Source organism: Corvus kubaryi, unplaced genomic scaffold (genome assembly GCF_017639235.1).
Source record: "Corvus kubaryi isolate FWS band 111438036 unplaced genomic scaffold, C.kubaryi_AGA036_p1.0 71, whole genome shotgun sequence".
Taxonomy (NCBI): Eukaryota; Metazoa; Chordata; class Aves; order Passeriformes; family Corvidae; genus Corvus; species Corvus kubaryi.
This window is the reverse complement of record NW_024582059.1, coordinates 13,915,874-13,939,550: the sequence shown is the minus strand read 5'-3', so window position 1 is coordinate 13,939,550 and position 23,677 is coordinate 13,915,874. Positions and strand designations below refer to the sequence as shown.

The following is a 23,677-nucleotide window of genomic DNA, read 5'->3' as shown; positions in this document are numbered from 1 at the left end:
AAAGGTCCCTTTTTCTCCCATTCTTTTACTGTCCTTTCAAACCCTCATACTGTCTGCTGTCTTTGGGCTGTGGAAGAATTCAATCTTTTACTTCTCACTTTCCCAAAGGAGCCTGTAAGCTAGAGTTCCCTACACCCCATTTGGGTGGAATGTGCTGCCTCTCTCGCAGCACCCTGACCTTCCAATACCTGCTTATAGAAAAATAACTAAATTCAAACCTGGTCTACCTACAGCGTAAGACAGCTATTGTTGTTATGGCAAATGCTTTTGTTTTACAAGGAGATTCAAAAGTTTTGGCTCCTGAGCCTTGCTGGGCATCTTCTGCTTGGAATCCTTGGCCTCTCTCAGAATTGTTCTTTGCTTGGACAAAGCGTAAGTTATTTCCATCCAGTTATTTTCCTGCATTAGTAACAGGATTACTAGAAATCCGTTTTTTCTTTATAATATCCTTCCACTTTCAAAGCTGAGGAGTCTTTCAGTAAATTAATGTATTTGACTACAGTTCGGCACAGGCATATGAGCCCAAGATAAGCTAAAACTGTTTTTTAAAATTGATTTTTTTCCCTCAGGCAATATTTTTATGTTCCCCTTCTAATCTTTAATTGGAAGTCAGAGTTAGCATATTGATAACTTGGCTCACTCTCCATTTAATTCTGTTTTGAGTGCTGATAAACTAATTATGCCATTTTACATAAGGAAGCACAGGCTGAGGAAGCTGAAGCAATTTGATGCCAAAACACATTGTCCATTAAGATGTATCATGCTGACTGCTACGAGGACATACTTACTGTGGTCCAACCGACCTGCTGACCCAGGTCTGTAAAGTACAGTGTAACGATGGAGGAGACGGCAAGGCTTTGAATGCTGACGGAATCCTTCAAAAAAGGCCCGTCTGCAGTGGCAAAAATGGAAGAGGAGATGGGGTGAACAACAGGTGCGCTCTCGGAGACCCAGCATAACACACAGGCTGCCCTGCTCACTAGCTGTAGGCCCAGCTTGGAGTCTGATTTACTTTGGTGACTTGGTATTTATTCTCCAGGTTAGCAACTTAGAGCTCTTCCATGAGAGTTATTCCCTCTCCATTTTAACAAAAGCATGAGGCAGCAATGTGTGACAGCTGTACAATGCTGTCTCTGTTAACCTGGCCCATTAGGGACAGGCCGTGCAATCAAACAACTCCACAGAGCACTGCTTGCCCTGTCTTGCAAGACTAATGGCAAAGTCTGTGTTATGCAGCATCTCCCTCACTGACATATTTTGCTGAAGCATTTGCACTCTCAGGCTGTTTTATAACAGGCAGCATCTGATGATGAATGCAACTTCTTGGGCAAAGGCTCACAATCCAAGATTTCTTTGCCGGCTGTCTGACCTAGGCAGACCAGGTGTATCTGAGCATTACAATACTGTTTGCAGTATTCTGAAGCTTCTGCTTCCAAACCTAATGGATCTGAAGTGTGCAGGCAGAGACATGAAATAACAACATTTGGTTCTTCTTTTTTACATATATGTAGGCAGTGAGCTGGATATTGGAAAAATCCAGCAGCCACTGGCATAGTATGTTGCCATGGCTGCAACACCTCTTTGCTCTTTTCTTTATGTATGGTCTCCCTTTCAATATACTTTTGTCGACTGTTTACATCAGTGAGGCTGCTAAATTCCATCAGGTGCTGAGCCCTCATTTTCTACGTCTTTGCAATTCTCCACATCCACAGACCAAACACCAAACAGCTCCTGGCATCTTCCATTATCTTTCACTGCTATGTCCACCAAGAACTTGTGGACTGACACAGGGGTTGCCTCCTGCAGCTAGCTGCATCTTCTGGTGAGGCACTGAGCAAGTATTAAAACAGGTAATGCAGTGAGGGAAGGAAGGGAGTGAATGGGCTTGAAACATCAAGACAATGCCTTGCCTTCGTTATTTGATCCATACACTGTATCCTGGAACATTTCTACTCAGTGGTTTTGAAAACCATTAGGTTCCTTTATTAGTGAGAAGACTAATAGGTTAATAATTTATGTCAGTTAATGAGAATGTACTAACAGTTCACCCAATAACAAGTATAGAGAGAGCAATACTATGAGGAGGAGAACCTGCCAGAGCATTAGTAATATGGTAGGTGCCTGTGTTCAGCCATATGAATACTCACTGTGTTCTAGTTGCAGGCCAACACGGGACGGGTACCACTGGGGACCTGTTCCAATCACAAAGCATGGCTGTTAATTTCATGATAGAAGAGCTAAATTTCTGTTAGGTTTGGGGGGTTTTTTCAGCTGATAGCTACAAAACTGAGATGGAATAAAAAAACACCTCTTTTTCAGTCTTAGCTGTACAAATAGAATACAAGAGAGCTGGGAGAAGCACAGAATACACACATTAGAGCATAAATCCCTTCTCCCCATTTGAGTGCTGGAAGGCCAGTCTCAATGCTGAGCACTCTGTCAGCACAGCCTGTGTGTGCAGCACTGGGAAATATAAAGATGACTCTATTTATTATTATATTTGCCGAAATATAATAAATGCAGTACTAAATCCATCAGTCTTGCCCCTCCTTCCAAAATTATACCTGAGCTACAGTCCAGTCCAAAGGACTTTGTGTTTCCCCTTCAGGAACATAAAACCTGACTAGGGATGTGCAGCTTGTATTAGTTCTCAATCACAGATTAATCAGGGAAATAGGGACACAGAAAGTAGAAGCACATGGGTAGCTAATACTGGGATACTTATGGTTTCCTTGATACCCTCAACTTAAGGATGTTTCCCAGAAGTACATTTTTAAATGCTCTGGTTTAGAGGTCTTTCTAAAATGCACAATAGCAGTTGGCAGTTGTTATTGGATTCCCTTTGGTGATTTTGAACAGAGACCTGTCAGGTTGGTCAAACAGGTACAGGTCTCCAGATGCATTTGTTTCCCTTGGTGTCAGAGTAAGCTGGTAATTGCCACAGACATGGGGCAGAGGGGATCATGGCTGCTCAAGTGCTTAATTTGGCCATTAAAGTTCCTCTATGTAGAAGGCTGTGCTTCTGCAGCTGTGGGGCTGTATGGACAGTATAAACACTCCTTTTTTGCCTCACAAGGACAAGTAACTTTGCTTAACCCATACACACTCTTTGGTTTGCTGTTGAAGGTTTTTAGGGCTGACCTAGCACATTTTTGGGCTGACCTGAAGCAGCCTGGGGAGACCTTACATAGCCCATGATGTTGACTGAGATTGGGGGAAGCAAATATTGTCTGAGAAAGGTGAGGAAACTGCTGCAATATCACCACCCTCAGACATTGCTACTACATTTGTCTTTATTTCCTTTGACACAGTTGATAGCTTGAAGGAGATTTGCTTTCTTTTCAATTCAAAGCCTGGGTGAAATTAGTCAGATTTTTTTTAGACATATCTTACCACTCTTAGTGATCCTGTATTTAAGGTACAATTATTTCCATACCTTTAAATGGAAAAAAATGTTCACAATGACTGTGATCAAACATGGGAACATTTGCCTCCAGAAGCTGTGGGATCACCTTCCCTGGAGATAGTCAGGCCTCCTCTGGGGATGACCTTGAACAGTCTTATAGGACTTGAAAGTTGGCCCTGCTCTGAGCAGGAACCTGGACTAGATGAGCTCTGGAGGTTGCTTCTGTGTAATGTATTCCAGGATGATCAGGAGAGCTGTACACCAGCTGCCAGCTGGAGGGGAAGGGAGCTGTACACAGTGTGCACTGTGCAGTGACACCCAGCACACCCTCATTTCAAAAGCACTTGGTCTGACTTTTGTGGGCAAGAACAGGCGTTAGATGAACCCATGAACCAGGGCTAATAGCAGGAGGTGAGACATCCATCGAGTAAGTTGCAAATATTTTTTTCAAGGTACCACAACAATCCATGGCTATTAAGGATAACAAAGGGAAGATAGAGAAGGAGCAGCTGTCTGACTTGTCAAGGAAGATATGATTTGCTCCAGGACAGCAGATATCAATAGTTATTTGGGAGCCTGAAATGCAATGTATTTGTGTTAAATTGGAATCTTCCCCCCAGCTCCCCCCTTCATATTACAGTATGTTTCAATAAAAGTCAATTTACCTGATCCTGTGGCAATGCTCTTTTAGGTATGGCTCATAATCTTCACAAGGGCAAACAGAGGTTGTGCATTTAAGCACGTCATCCCATATTTCCTTAGCCTCAGTGTACCATTATGTTCAAACATACTCAAAAATTTAGACAGATGGAAGTGTGCCTTTGCTGCTGCTCCTCTGCAGTGACCTTGTTATAGTATCAGTGTGTCTCTGGTTTCCAGGCCATGCTTGGAGTGCTGTGTGTATTCTTCTGGAAGGGCCAGGAATTAGCTGCTCCTTCCCTGATCTTTGTGTTGGTGGGGGGCCACCAGCTAACGTCAAGTGGAAATGCTAAATGGAGTGGAGAACGAAGTCCAAACACATTTCTATGTTGGTTTGAGTGAGAACACCAAAGTTTCCTGCTTTCAGTCTCTACTGTCAGCAGATTTCAGCAAGGCTGTTCCCAAGTGTTAGCTGTCCAGGGTCCTGCAGAAACCAGCATTGCTTCCTGGGGAGAAGTGTGACCCCAAAAAAAGTCTGCTCTCCCAGCTTGGTAAGACTCAAATAGGAAATCTCACACATTCCTAGGCATCCTGCTCACCATTTGGTAGCAGTCAGCCAAGGGGACCCTGGCCCCACCTGTCACCACCTATTTGCCTTCCTCCAATGACTATTTTCCACAGGGATCCTCCAAAAATCTCACTAGAACAGCTCTGGATTTCTGTTTGGCAATGTGGGATGCTTTTAAAATCCAGCCTACATATGGCAGACACAAATCCTCTCATTCCTATAGCAGGAAAGCTCTCTTTTCATTAAATAGTGAAAAGAAGCCAAACTGAGTGACTAATTACCACTTGTATTAATTCTTGCTGCTGCCTGTCAGAATGGGGGGTTGATGGCTCTCTCGGATACCCAGAGCCAGCACTGTCTGACAGAGCAGCTTCACCTGGCATCAGCAGGAGCTCCGAAGTGTGTGTGCAGAGTCCTGCTCCCAGACAGGATAAACACACACTCGTTAAAGGCAGAGGCACAGCTGCAGCTGTGTGCAGCACTTGAAAGCCTCTCTGCACTCCCACACCTGGCAGAGCTCCCCTTGCTTCCATGAAGGGTTTCTCTTTTGCAGGGTTGTTTTGGGGGTTTTTTAGCAGGGTTTAATTCCCAGTTTTTTCTTATTAACATTTTCCGTTGCTGCCTCCTGCAGAGATTAATGGCAATCCAAGACCGTGGGTGACTGAAGTTTATCTTGTAACTCCTGTGGCATCTAAGATCAGGCATATATCAATATTTACTTTCTGACATCGTGATGGTGCATCAGAGCTCAGCCACAGCAGGTCACAGTCTTTGTGTAATCCTTGTGGTTAGCAGAGCTGTTCAGCTCCCTTATGCAAGGTTTATAGGTTTGTATATGTATTTCACACTAGGAACACAGTTGTAAAAATAGCATTTCAGCTCACTTATATATCCCAGACTGGTTTTGACTTGGAAAAGCAGCTATAAGCTGTCTAGGAAATAAGAGTGGCCATGATGGTTCAAACCACAGGTCTATTTAGCCAATATTACATCCTCTAATATTTAGTCAATATTCTGGTTCCTCCTCATCTATTACATTTCTAGCATCTATGTAAAACAGCTTTAGTTCCTCTCTTTGCAATATCATTGGACAGCTATTGAAATTACTTCCTAGCTTTCCATCTCTATTTGATTATTTCTACTCTCCTGGCTTATCCTTCTCTGGAAGGATGTTTGCCTCAGACTCTAACATGGTCACCCTCCAACTGCAGGTATGTAGGCACCTGAAAGCTTTGCCCATTCCTCAGCTGAAAAGTTATTCACAAACTCCTTGAATTTAAGCGACATCAGCTTCATTCTTCTTCACTGAGCAACCTGATCTAGTTGAAGATGTCCCTTCCCATGCCAAGGGGGCTGGACTAGATGATCTCTCATTATCCATTTCAACCTCAACTGTTCTACAGTTCTATGAATTATTCTGTTATGACTCAGGCAAAGTTATTTCTATGTGTACAGGCTTCCATTAGTCTGGAAGTGTAAGCAATTGTGACAGGTCTTAAGTCTTTGACCACATTCCATCTTCTCTATCAGGAATTTGTTCCAACTTTGCGTTAAAAAAATCCATACATTTATTTTAAAAAAGCTTAGAATATTTTAATTCTTTTATGTTTAAGGCATCATAATTTTTCTACGCAGGATGACATTTGCTTGGAAAGAAACTCAATGTTTACTTTTAAAAACCTCTTTAAAAAAATGGATATGAGGAAAAATATTTAAGTTTGGGTGGGTTATTTGTTGTACCCATCCATACTTAAAACAGAAATTAAAATACAAGCAAGCTGACAGGACACATAAAAACAGACAGCCACCTTTAATTTTCCCTTAGCCAACTATGGAATTACCTGTTAATACTGGCTATAAAAAGGAGATGTAGTGCTGTCAAACGACCATACAAATACCAGCTAAAATGACAGCCTCTGTGCCATGCCCAGCTGCCAATACCACTGTGCAAAAATGCACAGAAAACCAAGTTCCACTGGTCCTGCTGACCTCATGGTTTGTTTGTTCACTGCCTGTATACTAGAATCCTAGTAAATGAACCAGCTGACAATCCTAGCAACCAAGGACAGTTAGAAAAGGCCCTACACAGCTGTAACAGTGTCCAGAGGTACTCTACCCACATGATTTAAATTGATCCTAATGTGTGTTTCACCACTTAAATATCACGAGATGTTTTGAAAATTTAACAACTAAGAAATCTAAGTACTTGGTATTTTTCAATAGATATGAAATTGAAGGAATTGACCTAATTTTTATTAAGTTTCATAAAGAATCTTCTACAGAAAAGTTAGTGCACTGTCTGCTCTGCAGTAAATTGCACAATCAAATGCCCGTGTGTCACAAAGTATTTATGGAGTTACATGAGCCTGTATGAGAACAAAGGTGGAACATGATGAAAATCTCTCTTGCTGGGGAATTCGCTGTGTTCCTTAGAATGCAGACCTGCAAAAACTATTCTGCTGGGGAGCGAGGAGTCTAAGAAATGCAAAACACAACTGACAGACACAATTTGGAGATAATTAGCAGATTGACTTTCCATCATCAGCTAATTTTATTACCAGTTAAATTGTTTGCTTCTCATTGTATTTCACCACCCGTGCATCTCTAATAACAAATAGCCTTAATAATTACAAGCAATACCTGCTGTGATATGAATAGGGTGATATGAACAACAAAATTACTATAATCAATCATCAGCAGCATGTTGTTTAAATTTGCAGAAATAGCGGAAATTCCAACGAACCACTGCAGCACCAACCTCCCTTATCTGATCACAAAAACGTTGCACATGAGCTGAGAAGGGTAACAGCACTTGCTCATGTGAACTGAGCACGGCTGAAATGCATTCCACGACCTTAACCAGATGGCAGTTTTGATATACATGTAGCAATAAGAAGAGTTTGCTAGGAAAGACTCACATATCAGTATGTGTGGGGATACTGGGTTTGTGCACAATATATAGAGACAGGCAGATTATCTTAAAACTTGCTGAGGTCTCTCCTTGACAAGTAAACGCTGAACAAATACAGTTGTCCCATGTCTGTGACCTTAGACAACGGCCATAAGTGTTGTCTCCCTTGGTTGCAGCAGCTGTGTCTGAGTGTTCCCAGGAACACTTCTGAGAAAACAAAGATAGAGATATCACCATGCTAGCAACCACAGCCTTTGCAGGCTGAAGTTTGCGTACTTCTGCTTCACTGAGCTGCAAGCAGGAGAAGCAGGATGCTGAAATGACTCGAAGCTATTGCTTTCTGCTTTTATTTGGAAAAAAGGGCTGTGTGATTTATTGTGCTAACATCGCACTTGAGTGATTCCTGAGCGTGATGGTAGAAAGCAAAGCACACCAAAGGAACCACAGTAAAACTAAGCTTGGCCACAAGATCAAGAGAGAAAGTAGCCGAAGTGATTACTTACTGTGCTTGCCTCCTGTAACTGTAATAAATGGCAGCTGCTGAGAGCTGCAATCTGAACACCCAGCCCACTTGAAGAATTGCAGCTCTCAGCAGCAAGCCTGGGGCAAGCAGGACCACAGCATCTCTTTGCATGGTCCCTCTCCAAAGGCCCTCTTTGGCTGCAGGCCAAAAGATGTTTTGCTGCTTTGACACACTAAGTGCCAGCACAATTACCTGAGTCTATTTTCCAGGGCTAGCTCAGAGAAGAGCTCTGGCCAGGCCCCCTCCAGGTACCTCTCAGCTGACACCAGACTGAGCTCCTGAGACCAGCAGGGCTCGCCAGGGTCAGCCTACCAATTGTGTGCTGATTCCATCTCTTGCTAAGTCTTTAGGGCACAGGGCTGACATTCAGAGGGCACTTTCTGGATCTGGGATCATTCAGCTAGGCTGTGTTTTCCTGGTAGAAGGACCTCTGAGAGGGTGTATCAGAATATTTAAAGAGCGGGAGCAGATCTTGACCTAGATCCATGTTTTTATGGGAAGTTAGTGGAAAGAGCAGATCCAGTGTGCCCTGTTCAGTAAAATCTCAGCAGAGTACTGAAATTGATGTTGTTTTTAATGGCTCCATAGCTGAAGATAAATCCCTTTTCTTTGTCAGCTTTTTTCTCTGAGTATTTTCTCTGATTTGTTTCATTTGTAAGAAGGGAAGATCTTTGGCCATGTGTTTTACAAAGGCACCTTGAACTCTAGTTGCTATGGGGACACAAAGAAGCACTTCCTTAATGGCATGTGGAATTTGAAAAATGAGCTATTTGATCATAAGCATCCATTTCTTTCTTCTGGTCTTTGCAATATGTGAATTCATCGAGCTACAACCACACTGCTTGCTGAGGGAGAGCAGGCAGTGAGCTGGCTGAACTGATGTCTCAGACACACTGGCTAAGACCAGCAGCACTAGGACAGGGTCTGGCCCAGAGGCAGGACAGCATGCACTTCCCATGGACTACTAAGAAAGTAAACCCCAGCCTGACTAAATATCTGGCTAAATGCTTCTGGTTTAGCTGTTCATTTGATTATTCCCATTGGCCTTAAGCGTTTAAAATCTGTGACCATCCATTTTTCCTACATGAAGTCATGCAACAGTCACCCTGGCAGCTCCACTGAAGCCTCACAGAGACTGATCCAGAAGGTTTCTCAGAGGTCACCTAATGTCTCTATAGCACAGTGCACACAATGCCTGCACCCATTCCCCTTAAAAAAAGTTTCTGAATTTTGCCTTTCTTGCCTAGGATCTGGCAAAAAAGGATAGCCCTGTCCATATGTCGGTTCCTGGGGGCAGTTCAGCTGCTGTGACTGTGCCCAGATGTGAAGCTCCAGACTGTGGGAGTCTGCACTGCACCTTGAGTCACAAATTTACTTGACTGCATTTTCATTAAAAATCTTATATAAATGCCTGAACTTCTTGAGGAACAGAACACTCCACTTCCCCCATACCTTTTTTTCCCCACTGAAATAAAAATTTAAAGTCTCATTGTTTGGCTATATTCTGATCAGGCATTAATGGACAAATTTCTTAAGAGTCAGCATAGTTTTTCTTAATGGAGATTGATTCTTTTTAGTGGTAAACAGAATATTATTTGTCATTTGGATGTCAATTTATGTCACTAACACATTAACCTTTCAATATTCCTTCTGAAACAGTCTGCAACTGAAGGCAACTGTGGAAATTCAGACCACCAAAAAGCATCAGGAAAAAAAAAGCAAGCAAGCATGCAACATTTAGATGCATATGTTAATATTTTTTCTACATTGTTTTTCCTTTGCACTTCCAAAAAAAAAAAGAGAAAAGGGAAAAGCCAGCCCTGTGCATTTCCATTTTCATGTAGCCTGCTGCAGAAAGCATAATTAATTTTGATCTTTCTGTGTGAATTTGCATTTAAATTAATGTGCATGCGCAAAGGAAGGGAAAGGGAATGAGGCTCACCTTTTACTTCATTAATAACAACGACAGACCAGAATACAGAGAAACAAGAAAATAGGTCCTCTGACAAGCTTGGGAGTGGGAAGGAACTTTCCCACGGGGACTGCCCTTCATCACTGCAGAGAGGTGAGGAGGTCTGAGCTCGTGGTGCTGCGCAGAGCTGGCCAGGACAGCACTGTGACCCTGTGGGGCAGCGTCACTGCAGGCCTGGACCCCCTCACCCTGCCCTGGCTGCCCCTGTGACACAGTCACACACTGCAGGGTGGCAGGGGGTGGTCAGTGCAGCTGGGCTCTGCCTAATGGGCTCGGGAATCTTTTGACCAGGGACCCCCAGGGAGGGCACTGTAACAGCACTGGGTTTGCTTCGCATTCGCAGACAGTTGGGTTCTGGCTCTGAAGTACCAGCCCAGATTAAGAGAGAGACGAGTAATTTATGCCAATTGAGGATCTGTATTCTGGTAGTTATCTTTGCCTTTGATTCTCTCATCTCCACAAGTCTGGAAAGGGTAACAAAGATAATTGTTCAGGTATCAAGAGGCTGTGAGAACTCGAGCAGGATTCTCTTCCTAAATATAAGCTCTATCAGTGAAGCCTTCTCACGAAGGGCAACACAAACCTGAGAAACTGCACATTAAGGATCTTAATTTTGCCAAACTAAGTATGTGTTTCAGGGATGAAAAACATCCTTCCTCTCGATCTTCTTGTTCATAATTTGACATGGGATTTTTTAAAATGCAGCTTAATATTTGATGGCTTATGGAATCAGTTACTGTCTATCTCAACCCATAAATGCTCAACTATCTGTACTGGTTTGGAGTAGCCAGCCCAGACAAGGTTTTCACTGGCAGCAAAGCAGAGCATTTAAACACAGGTATCTGCCCACCCTCGTGGTCTCAGGAAACACAGGAAGTAAGATATTAAGGCCTGTTTTAAAATGTTGTTCCTTTTAAAACCTTTGTTCGTGCTCATCCCGTGCCAGGTTCTGAGAGAACAAGTAGTGCTGTGCCTCACGGTGTCGCAGATAGGCTGGGCTTCAGGACACCGATAACACAGGTCACTGCTCCCTCACTTCAGAAAGCTCTGGTGTGGGTACTGCCACAATCAGCACAACTGCTGAGTACATTTAGGTAGCAGCTCTCCACAAAGCTGCAAGAGGGACAGAGAGCAGAGAACTGGCAAGGTCAGTGTTTCAAACCAGTGCTGTATGCACGCTGCCTGAATGTGGTCCTGTGCCAACACACATTACAGCAGGACTGGGGCCCCACTGGTTTTATATTCCAGCATCAGAAAGTACACAGTGATCCAACAATCACAGCTGATACAGGAAAGATGGCTCAAAAGCTCATTTGTGCCTTCCCCACTGATGTACTGGGCAGACTCCTACACCAGGCTCTAGCTGTTTCTTTAAAAGCATTCCACAGTCAATTAGCTAATAAAGTATGCTAATTAAGTATAATTTTCTTTCAATATTGACTATCCAAGGGATAGTGCTCTCTCCAGCCACTAAGCTAATCAGGATGTTTTCCCTCGCTGACCCCCAAAGCAATGTGGGTTTTGTATCTAATGGCCACACCAATGCCATCAACAATTAACTGAACACATTTGAATTGACACGATTTCGTCCTTAGTACAAATTAACTTCTCATAAATTCATTGGTAAATTCACCACACTGAAAATTAATCCCCACTAGGAACAGGGCTAAATTGTAATTTCTCCAGGAGCAGTGAGAAAAAGGCAGCAGAGATCTGCCCTGCTCTGGCAGCAGAGCAGACACTAGCATGCAAGCCAGAGGCTGTCATGTTCCCATGTCCTTCCTGGGAGAAATTTGTTTGGGCTGGTTTAATTCCCCCCTCCAACCACTTTACTTAGGTTGTGGAAAGGGTTTTGTGCCTCAGAAGCACTGCTACAAGGCCTGAGGGGACCTTATCACTCTCTACAACTCCCTGAAAGAGGTGGTAGCAAGGCGGGGATCAGGCTCTTCTCCCAGGCAACCAATGACGGGATGAGAGGACATATCCTCAAGCTGCACCAGGGGAGGTTCAGGCTGAATATCAGGAGGAATTTCTTCATGGAAAGGGTTCTAAAGATTGGAATGGGCTTCCCAGGAAGGTGGTGGAGTCGCCATCCCTGGAGGTGTTAAAGAAACAACAGAACATGGCACTCGGTGCTATGGACTGGTTGACAAGGTGGTGATCGGTCAAAGGTTGGACGCAATGATCTCAGAGGCCTTTTCCAACCTAAAAGCTGATCAGCAAAGTGCTTTTCCACAGCTTCCCAGATACAGTCCATGAAGGATTTGATTGCAGTGATACTGCTTGTTGAGTATTCGTTCTCATATTTGAGGGATGACGTTTCATCCCAATCTATACGGCAAACACTTCATGGCCTTTGAACACCTCTACTGCTTTCCCTCTGTAAATGTTATAGACACGGCTCATCTAGACAGTTTGTACACTCTGAACTTGTAGTCTAGTGGCAGAACATAAAAAAAATATTGCCTTCCACTAGTATGTATTTAAACCAGAGCAACAAGCGTTGTTCCAGTATAACTCACACATCATTTGTTTCAGTGGTGAGTAATTTTCAACAGCAAATGTATTCAATATCATTGCGACTTGGGGACAATTTAGAAAGAGGCAAAACTCTGCTACATTATTTTTACTGTGAATCATTTGTTCACCTTCTTGTCTTTGATGCATTGCTTTCATTAACTTGAAACAGTTGGAAATACCAAATTTTGTTTGAAAGCTTTCTTGTTTTGCTTGTTCTTAGGGTTTCTTTCCCCACATGCCCAAATAGGAAAAGAAATAAAGAAATAGGCTACAAATATGAGAGAGGGCTTGCGTGTAAACAAATGCAAAACAAACCACTATCACAGGGTGAGATCCTTCACACACAGGTCTGAACAGCCCCCCTTGCTCTTGTGCTCACCTGACCCTACCCCTGGAATTGCGGTTACCTGTTACATCACAGCTCCTAGGCCTGAGGAGGCCAGGGGCTGCAGAAGAACATCCAGGGAATACATGAGGCAGAGAAGACCTGGGGGAAAGTCTGCACTTAGAAGCTGAAGCTGCTGCCTCTTCTCTAGCCTGTCTAGCAGAGATGACACCATAGGACTTGTCATTTATTTCCCATGTTCTCAGAGGTTTTTCAAGGAGGAAGGTTCCTTCCACTCTGGCAAGGGAGATTCATTTTCTCTCCTGCTATCCAGTGCCTGTTGTCTTTCACAAGAAATCCTGGGATATTTCCTACACATCCATTCCAAGCAGCTCTTTGTAAGAGAAGCTGTTGGACCTTTCAGTAAGGCCACGTGCCAACTTAGGTGTTCAAAAGCACAGGGATTCCTATGGAAAACCTGATGTAGGTGCAGAGCACATTTAAAGCCTCAGGTGACCTTGACCCTCCGTTAATCAACAGACACCTGTCTTATTAATGGACATGAGATTCTTTTCACACTTATGAAGGCCCACTGGGGCTTTCAGCATCTTGAGTTCCTTGAATGAACATTAAGCCCACGAGCCTGCTGGTGAACACCAGGTAAACACTGGGAATTAGTCTCTTCTTCAGACAAAAAACATTAATATCTGAGTTTAAATTGATCTAGAAGCAGTTTTAAACCCAAAACTACTTTGGCATCTTCTATTAACAGTTCAGTAGGCTTTAGTTCCTCATTTTCCCTAAGACTGGATATTCTCTAGGGCCTGGATTACTTCTATAGGGCCTTCTACTGTAATTTTCTCAGCTGAACCATAGGCAGCAATATAAGACACATGGTAAATAATAACAGGCAATTCTGGTAAACAAATTGATGTTTTTCATCTAGATCTGTCAATTAAATCTACTGCAAAGTCAAGAAAAGCAAAGAATCTAGCTATGAAATTTCCTTTTCTTAATGAGGCATTTAAATAGCATCTCACATTTGTTCTCCAATTGTTTACATAGGATGTCATTTGTGATGCATTGTTAGAGCACTGTAAATCTCAGCTGGGAACAATATCCCAGAGAGCAGAGGGGGACAGTTCTGCTTCAAGCTACATCTCAGTAGAATTGCTGCCTTTTCTTTTATTATGTTACTCATCTGAAATGATATCTGTAATCCTGCTAATGAAATGCAATAACATCAGATGCAGCAGCTGTCAAAAAGAAAGAGAAATAACGTGAATTTTCATTAAATTTTTTGAGCTGATCTTCACTTTTTCCATTGCTGATTTTAATACTGATGGTTTTCTGAAGGTCATCTTATTTCTATAAGGATTTAATGAATCCTGGCTTTTGTGTTTTAGACACCTTACTCCCTCTGGTTCAATAGGTCATTAAACATATATTTAAGTCATCCTTTGTCCCAAGTGTTTCTTACAGGATGACAGCCAAAACAGACAAAAGATCCCAAGGTGGATGAAAGGCAGGTAAATTATTCTTATTTTATAGATGAGAAAATGAAGTTCAAAAGGGGGAAGGTGTCTAGCACACAACTCACCCCAGTCAATAGCATGACTCCTATTGGTCAAGTCTTAAAGACCTAAGTCTTAAGCATCACATTCATTTCAGTGTTAATCGGGAGACCTCAAAAGTCCCAGGGGGCCTCCTGGATTTTATTATTATCTTTTGGAGACCAAAATGCTTTAAAAATCCATCTCTTAAAGTCTTGCTTAAGGTTCTCTGTGCCCTGCTTCTAAATCAGCTTGGTGAACCAAACCTCCACCATCGTTTCCTAATTTAATACATAAAATATTTTTGCAACCATGTATGTATTTCAGAAAGCAAAACTTAATGGATACCTGATCAGAGGCTTTTCAGACTGTTTTAGTATCTCTTTCTCTGTAACTTATAATGAGATTCAAGTGCTCAGCAGAGAAATGAACTGCAGATGCCTGGTCTGGTGCTTGCTCTCACTGCTGTTATCTCAGCACCCCAGCTAGAAATGTCCAAAAGCAAAATCCGGGCCTTAGCAGTGTCCAGAGACACATGAGTGGGGCTTAAATGGGAGGCTGATGACCACAGCTCAGGATGCACAACAGTGTCTGTGAAGTGCACAGAACCTTCTGGAGGTATGTGATGGGCTCCATGCATTGTCTGTCCCTTTTGGAAAACAGCCAGAATTGGTTTTCTGTCATTCCAATACAGAATGGGGATGGGGGGTGTGGTGTCTGAGTAAAAGGCAAATCTTCATGCACTCTGAGGATGAAAATCAAGAGGTTAACTCAGTTTGGCTTCTCCTTTCTTTTAACAGTGTTAGGTCAATGATGCCATTCTCATTTCCTGACTGGCTGTTGCAAAGGAGTTTAAAAAATTGCCAGCTTTCACAGGAGGGCTTCAATTATTTTGACAGCCAAGCCATAAATTCAGGTCACACAAATCTGTACCAGCAGACAGACTCCTGTATTTTGGATATCCAGATTTGCACAGATATGTTACAAATAAGCTGAGAGGGGGTCGTCCTCCTGATGCTTCTCCCTGCCCAGGATAGAAATGCAGTTACTGGATGGGCTGGTCTTGTGACTAAAGCCCCATCCTGAGGCAAGAATTTGGGTCCTTGTTCTTACAGGCACGTGCTGCACAGGCAGGAAGCAATTTGCTCATGGATGAGATCTCTGATTTTGAGCTGGGAAGGAAGAGGGTAGCAACCTCTTTGAATTTTGTGGCAGGAGCTGTTGCTTACTTTGTGCTCAGAGCTGGGAAGCAAACAGTAAAGAATTTCAGAATATACAAGCCTCACTGAGGAAGTAACAAGAAATTCAAGGAGTTTCTAATAAACTGGGTTGTATTGACAGGCATAGAGAAGTAAAAAGATCTTAGAATTGTGTCACTTGAGGGATACAGAAATTCATCAGAAACTAGTATTCTATTGATCTCTGCTGTGTGACTAAGACAAAAGAAAACTAAATTATAAATATAGGATGGAATAAATACCATGTTCCCTCCTAATCTAGTAATTTCCATTTACAAATCAACACAGATGAATGAGCAATTTACACTGATGAAATCACCGTTCTTCTTAGTGCCCATTTGTAATAACTGCCCATCCCCAGTGATTTGCCTTCATTGTGTAATTTCCAATTGAGTTGTTATGAATGCAGAGAGGGGAGAATTTATTGAAAACAATAGCTGGATGTGACTGCCAACCCAGTGTGCTCTGAGAATCCATACTGGGGACGTAATGCTGGGCCTCTGAGCTCTGCAATCAGATGCCTGCACAGCAGGATATTGTCTGTCCTTTCGAAAACTCCTTCATATATGGATTCTGGGCTAGTGCGAACTACTTAGGACACAATCAGGGAGGAAGGAGTTTGAGATCTGATAAAAGCTATAGACTTTGTAGCTGCCTTTCTGTCCGGGGAGTGCATCCAGCTCAAGGCAACTCATGGTGAGATCAGATCTTTGCCCTCTTTCAAAAATGTTGGCTTTCTCAAAGCCTGATCTCCTAATATAGGACAGAAGAAAGATCCCTCTGGAAGGCTCTGTGCCCTAGATATAACTTATTTGGGTCTCTTTGGTTTGTGAGACACATGGCTGATTGACAGGCCAAGAGTATGAAGTCAACTTTGCTGAGCCATAAATAGCATAATTCAGCTTCTCTTAGTCCCCAGCAGATGTATTCATCAGGCACATGAGTCTCTCCAGGCATCAAAATTGACAGATTTCATTAACTTTCTGCAACCTGAGAATCCAGCCGTAATAGACAGTGTGGAGAAATCAGAGGAACTGCAGGTTCTCAGCAAGACTGTGTTATCAGACAGTCCTGATTATACAGAGCCGGTAGGCAAGGACTGGCTTAGCAGTCACCGCTCTCCCTGGTACTGCTCTTAATGGCTAATCCCCACAGCATCCTTCCTCACCTCTCTGAGCCTTGCAGTTTAACATCACAGCCAGCCTCCAGAAGGAAATTACGTGATGCAGTACAGTCATCCTTTCCAGCATCAGTTCTGCATCCTGCTCTTATGTGTCAGCACAGGGCCTGGCAAAAAAACAGTTATTCCTGATGCCCTTGCTATTGGAATCGTGCTGTTAGATTTCAAATGTCATGAAAACCAGAAAAGTTGCACATTAAGGGCATGAAAACGCTTAGCAGCCTTTTTAGAAAGGAGAAAAGAAAGAGGACTTCTTCCACTAAAGAATTAATTTTAGTACTTCTTGTGCCTTGAGCTGTGCTCACAAAGCTTGCTTTGTGATTTCTGAGCAACGAGAGATTCTCCTCCTTGCCCTTCACCCCATCAGCTTGATTTCTGCTGTTCTGTGTTTTGAAGATCTGCTTCAGGGTTCTGGGTGAACAAGAACCTGGTTTTTTTAAAGTGCTGCTCTCCCTGCAGCTGCTGAGCACTGCCTGAGCAGAGCACTACTGACAGACAACTGGGGGTAGAAGTGAGCTGAAGGCAGTAACAGATCATTTTGAAAAGGGGAGGAGGGAGAATATGCACAGGGAAAAGTATTGTGTGATTTGGTACTTCTGCTTATGTTTGTCTTCTGAGAGCACATCTCCTTGCACTAGGCAATAAACATCTTATTCAAGCACCTGGAAGTCAGTGGGAGTGTTTGACAGGCGTTGGTGAATGCTGTGGTGGAAGGGCCTGCACGGGAGCCTCTGATTTGCTTTTGTGCAGACAGTCAGACAGGGGGTGCTCTGACCAGGGGGTTTGCAGGGTGGTGGAATCTGCAGGGTTCTCCTGTTGCTTCTGGGGAACACTCAGGATGAGAGCAGTAGGCAAAACCTGGCAGATGATCCCTAACACACTGCCCTACTGTAAGGAGGAGGCTAAAAGAGAGATTGGTCCCATCATGAAGAAGGAATTGCACTGTCTTTTTCCTCGTCCTCTCTCTAGAGAAAAGCAAGAGAAAATATTTCAGCAGCATTCCAGGGAACATAGGTCCCAGGATCACTATAGAAATACCTATAAGGAGCAGTTACAAGATGGTATGGCAAGATTCTGAAGTTTCATATTGTTTAGAAGTTATGCTGTTTATTCTTGAGTGCCATCTACTGACAATTTCTGTATTAATGATTTGCTTTCATTGATGTGGCTTATTTTAAATGCCCTGTATAACTTCTTTTAGCTTAGATGTTCCTTATTCCTTGAGCACTTTATTTCCCTCTGCAGCCCAGGATACCCTTGACATGATGTTTTCAGTTGTCTCTTGGACTTCACTTTTTCCTTCCACACATCACTAGGCTTCCTGCCTTCCCTGCCTGCTCCTTCTGCCTAGAGGGTAATTTCTGGCCTCCCTACGCTCACCCTTCTGGCTTCAAAGTGTAGCTGCAATTGTGCTGTCCCCCTTGTGCAAGAGGTTGCCTCCATCAGTTTGTTACAGTACTGCTGAGATCTTATTACCCCCTTTCATTTCTGTTCTTCCTCTTCTTTCAAGAGCTTTTTCAGCAACTTTCATGCAGTAACCTTGAAAATATTTAATGATCACTGACTCCACTATATTATCTGTTCTAGAGGTATTTTATTTTAGTTATGTGATACTTGAATTAGCATTATTATTACAGTTCTTCATTTTCTATCTGTAAGATTTCCTCCCCCAGCAGTCCAATACATTTTGCAAGGATAAAAATAAATTAAAGGTGAAAAGTTATTGCCAAGGACAAGAGCTCAGGAATTTTAGCCTACAAGCTATCTCTTTCTCCATTGAAAACATAATCTGTATAGATAAAGAAAATGGCAGGTACCTAACTCATTATAAGCAACTGAGAAAATGGGTCAAGAGACTTCTTTCTTATACACTTAGTTTTTGGCTTGGTTGCATGTCTGCCAGCTAGCCAAAGGAATGAGGAAAATTCTAGTAAAGTCTCCTAGCACACAGCACCAATTTGATTGAGGCTTCTTTGCCCATGCCTCAGACAACTCAGCATGATGTCCAGTGATACCCTGACACACAGCTGCCACTCAATTTCAGGCAGAAAACATCAAGCTGTAGAAGTGTAGGCGTTTGTCCACAACACACTTATATTGTGGAACTCCTTCCCAGAGGATTTTGCTGAGGTCAAAACTGTAAGTAGGTTTAAAAAGGATTAGACAGATCCATGGTGGGCAGGTGTGATGTTTGCCATTAAGCATGACAGCCTGGCTCTAACATCTGTTACAGAGAGCTGATGGCTGGAGGGGGCTGCAGCAGGGAATCTGCTGTTCTGGGCTGACCCCAGTTGGTGCTGCCCGTCCCTCCCACAGGCAGTGGCTACAGCAGCCAGGGGATGATTCAGCTTCCGTCTGGAAAAAGCCTTTGAACTCCCATGAAAATAGCACTTTGTCTTAAATGGTTACTCTCCACTAAGATCCCTGAATCACCGGTGATGAAACTGGGATTGCCCCCATGAACCCAATGCCACAAAAAGCACAGGATTAGGCCTTGCTGGGATTGTTTCAGTAGAGACAGTTTTGCTGAAGTGAAGGCTGAGGAGTATTTCAGTGTTTGTTCCTGGACTTCTAAATCCTTATTCTGCCTTTTGTATAAATGCAGATCCAAACTAATATTTGGCTAACTTAGAAATTATTTTTCACTAAGACGGCACGTGTCACTTGCATTTCATTTCTTTTATTTTAATGTCTAACAGCCTGTGCTGCAATTCACAATTCAGTCTTTTTCCTCCTTTCTTGAATCAGGCAGCAAAACCTGATCTGTGACAGAGATGATGCTTGTGAAATTGCTGCACAGGGGTCCCTCTCACTGAAGGGCTGACAAGATACCAGCTGAGGAGAAAGCTTAATTGCATGGGTGATCAAAGGAGAGTGTATGAAGACAGGGAGACTGTAAGGGGGTGTGCGTAGGAGTGTGTTTTAATGAGAGATTATAGGGGAACATGTGAGTCTGGCACACACAAAATGACAGAAATGAATGCATGAGCTAGTACAAAATGCATGCTAACCAAAGGTATCCACAGATCAGCTTCAGCCCCTTCTCAGCCCTTGCCTAAGAGAACAATATTTTATTAGCTGTCATCCCACTAACTATACAAAGAGAAAAAAGTGAAGGTTTGATCTTTGCAACCGGGAAAGAAGGAAGGGGGGGAACCTCATGAGACAACAACATCCAGGCTGAACTGGAAAAGAGAGATCAAAGCAATGAGCTGAAATGAGAAGAAAGGACAGAGGACACTGATATGGTGTACTCCAAGGAATGGGAGGAATTGACGTAAAAAACTGAGAACTTAAAAAGCATTGAAGGCACTTGCCAGCCCTTCCCTGCGCTGTAAAACACTGCACTGCCAGAGGTTTGGTTCATGATGTGTGCTGTGCTTTGTTGTATGCTTACTGTCTTCCTTTACACTCAGCTCCACTTACATCACTGGGAGTACTTGAGGAGTAAGATGCTTCTTAATATCAAAACAGGTGCCATTGAAATGGTTTGTACACAATCTTGCATCATTTTAGCCCAAATCCATTAAAAACCACATCACAGTTATATTGGCATAAACCTCTGTGCCAGGGTTCTCCAACAAATTTAAACTGCATCAATATAAATCCCGTTTCAATTGATTTAAGAGATTCTAGGCAGAAGTGCACTGCATTTGACAAACTGATGGGAGGACATACCCTTACTGAAATATTAAAACTTATGCACTCGATCTTTTCATATTCAGCAGGGTGGCTTTTGAACTTTTGCCATTTTGTATTTTACAAGCCCTTACAGGGAGGGAAAATAAGTAACTTTAGAGCAGGCAGGTTAACAGCCTTTCACTTCATCAACTGAACCCGTGTGCAACCACAGATGCCTTAAGCTTCAGTGTTTTATAAAATTCTAAGGACAGAGGAGAAGCATAGTGCTTTTTCTACTTACCCTACTCTGAACTCAGGCATATTAGTGGCTGACAACCTTTTTGTTGTTGTTGTTGCAAAAGGGATCTAGCCTTTAGTTGATCACACTTTTTTTTTTTGTAAAACTAATGAGAGCTCAGTATCTAAGATGCCACCCACTAGACCAGGGTGCTCAGTGCCCCATCCAACCTGGCCTGGAACCCTTCCAGGGACAGGACATCCACAGCTTCTCTGGGCAGCCTGTGCCAGTGCTTTGCCACCCTCACCATAAAGAATTTCCTCTGTATATCTAACCTAAATCCAGATGTCATTTAATCACTCTGAACTCGAGTTCCCCACTACAGTATTTCTTTGGTCCACATGGTCAGTTTAGGGCCAGCTTGAAGCAGTCTATATTTATTGAAGTTTATCCAGTGTAACACTGGGAGAACAAATGTAGTACTGGTCTTGAATTGACACTGTGTAACATTAAAAACAAGATAAAAACTACTGCCCCTCATGTGCTGGCAGTGATAAATTATGCAGTTATCTCCTTCCAGTCTCTCCCATCTGCAATAGCTACAATAGAACTTTAGTTCAAACACTGTTCTTATTGAGCACTGGAGCTGTCAAGCCAGTCTCAGCTTTTGTGTGAGATTCATGAAAAATAAATTTGACAATTTCTCTAAGTGAAAGGCCTCTAACTATGCCTCCAGCCTGGTAGCCATAGTACTTACATGCTTTGTGAAATTTGTGTTTCACATCAAGAAGGGTAGATGCTGGAGGTACCTGGAAAAGAAAGCAAAATTCATGCAGATTAGTTTTTCTTTCTTCTTCACTTTGGGATCCTTTCTCCATTCTAATGCAGATATGCTTAATTTTGTCCGCAAGTTCTTCAGGCTAGAATGAAACAAATCAGAAAATTTGCTTTCACATGTTGGTATGTTATTAAGGATTGTCCACATTTGATTTACATGTCACCTGGACCACCTCTGCCTGGTCAATGGAAGGGTAAAAACCATAAAGGTCAAGAGAGAAAGCTGCTGGCACTGCTTGATGCAATAATTGCCCCCAAGGTGAAACCAGTGGGAAAATTTAAAGGGTTTAGCTTAAAAGTTAGATTGAAGCATGCTGAGGTCTATCTCCTAGAGATATGAAAGGGTTCTCTGGAGAGGCCAGTAGCAAAAGTGGCAGGTTCTGTCCTTTCTGCCTGAAATGAGTTTGCTTCTGCGTGCTTTTGTTCATGTCCACTGAAGCAATTCAGGTGTCACAGTGTTAGAGGGCAGTCTGGAGGCTTTTTTAGGCTCTGTTTTATTGTGTATATTGATTTCTTAATATACTTTGTACAAATTGTATGAGAAACACAGCATTTACTAGAGCAAAAGACTTGGATTTGCCTTTTGTTTTCCAGGAAAGGCAACAGGACTCTTGAGGAAGTAGCACGTTGAGCTACTTATTAGTGGATTGTGACAATAACCATGCAAAAGTATAGAAAAGAACATGAGAAATTCTCCTAGTAGAGATCAGTCAAACCTTAACATAGGTTGTTTTGTTGAAAAGATTGAGTTTGGAGAAATACTGATGAAACGAAATAAAATTGCTGACTCCAAAGCAACAAATCAGCACGGAAAGAAAATTTATGTTATTTGACACCCCATGCAAATATAAAATATATGTGCTATCAGTACTTATGAGTAACCCAACTTGCTTCCAGAAATAATATGAACAGGCAGAGAGCTCAATATGGATTTCAATGATCTAAAGATGTAAAATGACACCTGTGCTAAAAGGCAGTAAAGTACAGACCTCTCCCAGCTTTTTCCTTGGGTTTAGCTGAGAACACTCTATTTTCCACAGTTACAGAGGGTTTTACTGGGCATTGGAGAAGTCCTTATTTACAGGAACTGCTGTAAATTACATTCTACTTAAACCCTGACTTGTGTCTATGTTGTGGCTGCTAAGCAATGCCAACTCCACCCAAATCAAGGCCTGGGCTCCTTGAAACCAGGGATCACCTTTTCTCTGTCCCCAAACCTGTGTTGACCCAAACCACGTTGAACAGTACTGGGCCAGGCAAGAGGCATTGCCCTGGGAGTCTCTTTTCTTCCTAGCTGCAGCAAACAAAGAAGACCTTTTATCTTTCTCAGTTCAAAAATGAAAGAAAATATTTTATCTGTTTGTTGCACTGAAGCCATTTCATGCAACACCCAATAGAACAGCACATCTCTCATAGTCTCCATGTGTCTTTTCTTGTCACATGTGCATCCTCTGTGGACTTGACTACTGGAGCTGGGGGCTTAGGTTCTCAAAACCTCTAAAAATGTTTGAAATTGCTTTATCACACTTTGTAATCTCCCACCTGTGAGGCCTGGAGCCCAGAATCCATCAGATATGGATGCAAGCACTGTTAGGTGGCAAAAACTATTCAGCACACAAGCCTGCAGACCAAAATCTGTCATGTGTCCTAGCACAGGGCAGATGTGCAGGTATTTAGAGCTGGCATTGCCAGCTGAAGGACAGGGATGGTCTTTTCCAATTTGTCAGAAACACACTATAAGCCACAGTACTGCAGGGCCTGCATCCCTACAGGTCAGCACCTCACTGTGATGGGTTCTGGGACAGAGTAGCTAGGGCCAAACCATGCTCTGGAGAGCTGATCATCTGATTTAGTCAAAGAAAGCTGAAAAACTGTAAAGCTTAGCATGCTTACGAAGCAGTGCTTGCTCAAAACACAGCCTAGGTCTCCATCTCCAGCTCTCCTGAGTATGTTTTCAGTTCAGGGCAGAGCTGCTCTCAATCTCTTCCAAATGCTAGCCCAGCCCTCGTTAGCAACTCTACCTTTACATCCCTCTCCTTTTTTTCATCCTGAGACAATCAGTGCTTTCTCCCCTCTAAATCATCCTATGGCAGAGCCTAACTTCAGCTATTTAAAAAGTTGATCTAAGCTCATGCTTTAGGTCTAC

At 42.7% G+C, this 23,677-nt stretch overlaps 1 protein-coding gene across 6 annotated transcripts in view; it reads right to left on the bottom strand.

The window, feature by feature from the left end:
* The window catches only part of TECRL (trans-2,3-enoyl-CoA reductase like), a 69,712-nt gene that overhangs the window by 24,722 nt on the left and 21,313 nt on the right, over positions 1-23,677 (bottom strand). For 5 of the 6 annotated variants that reach the window (XM_042049881.1, XM_042049883.1, XM_042049882.1 and 2 more), the window contains exons 2-4: positions 21,452-21,503; positions 2,148-2,192; positions 789-892 (exon numbers count right to left, since the gene is read on the bottom strand). In XM_042049881.1, the coding sequence (XP_041905815.1) occupies positions 789-892; positions 2,148-2,192; positions 21,452-21,503 (201 nt within the window). The remainder of the gene's footprint in view (positions 1-788; positions 893-2,147; positions 2,193-21,451; positions 21,504-23,677) is intronic. The other variant, XM_042049880.1, reaches the window with a different exon arrangement.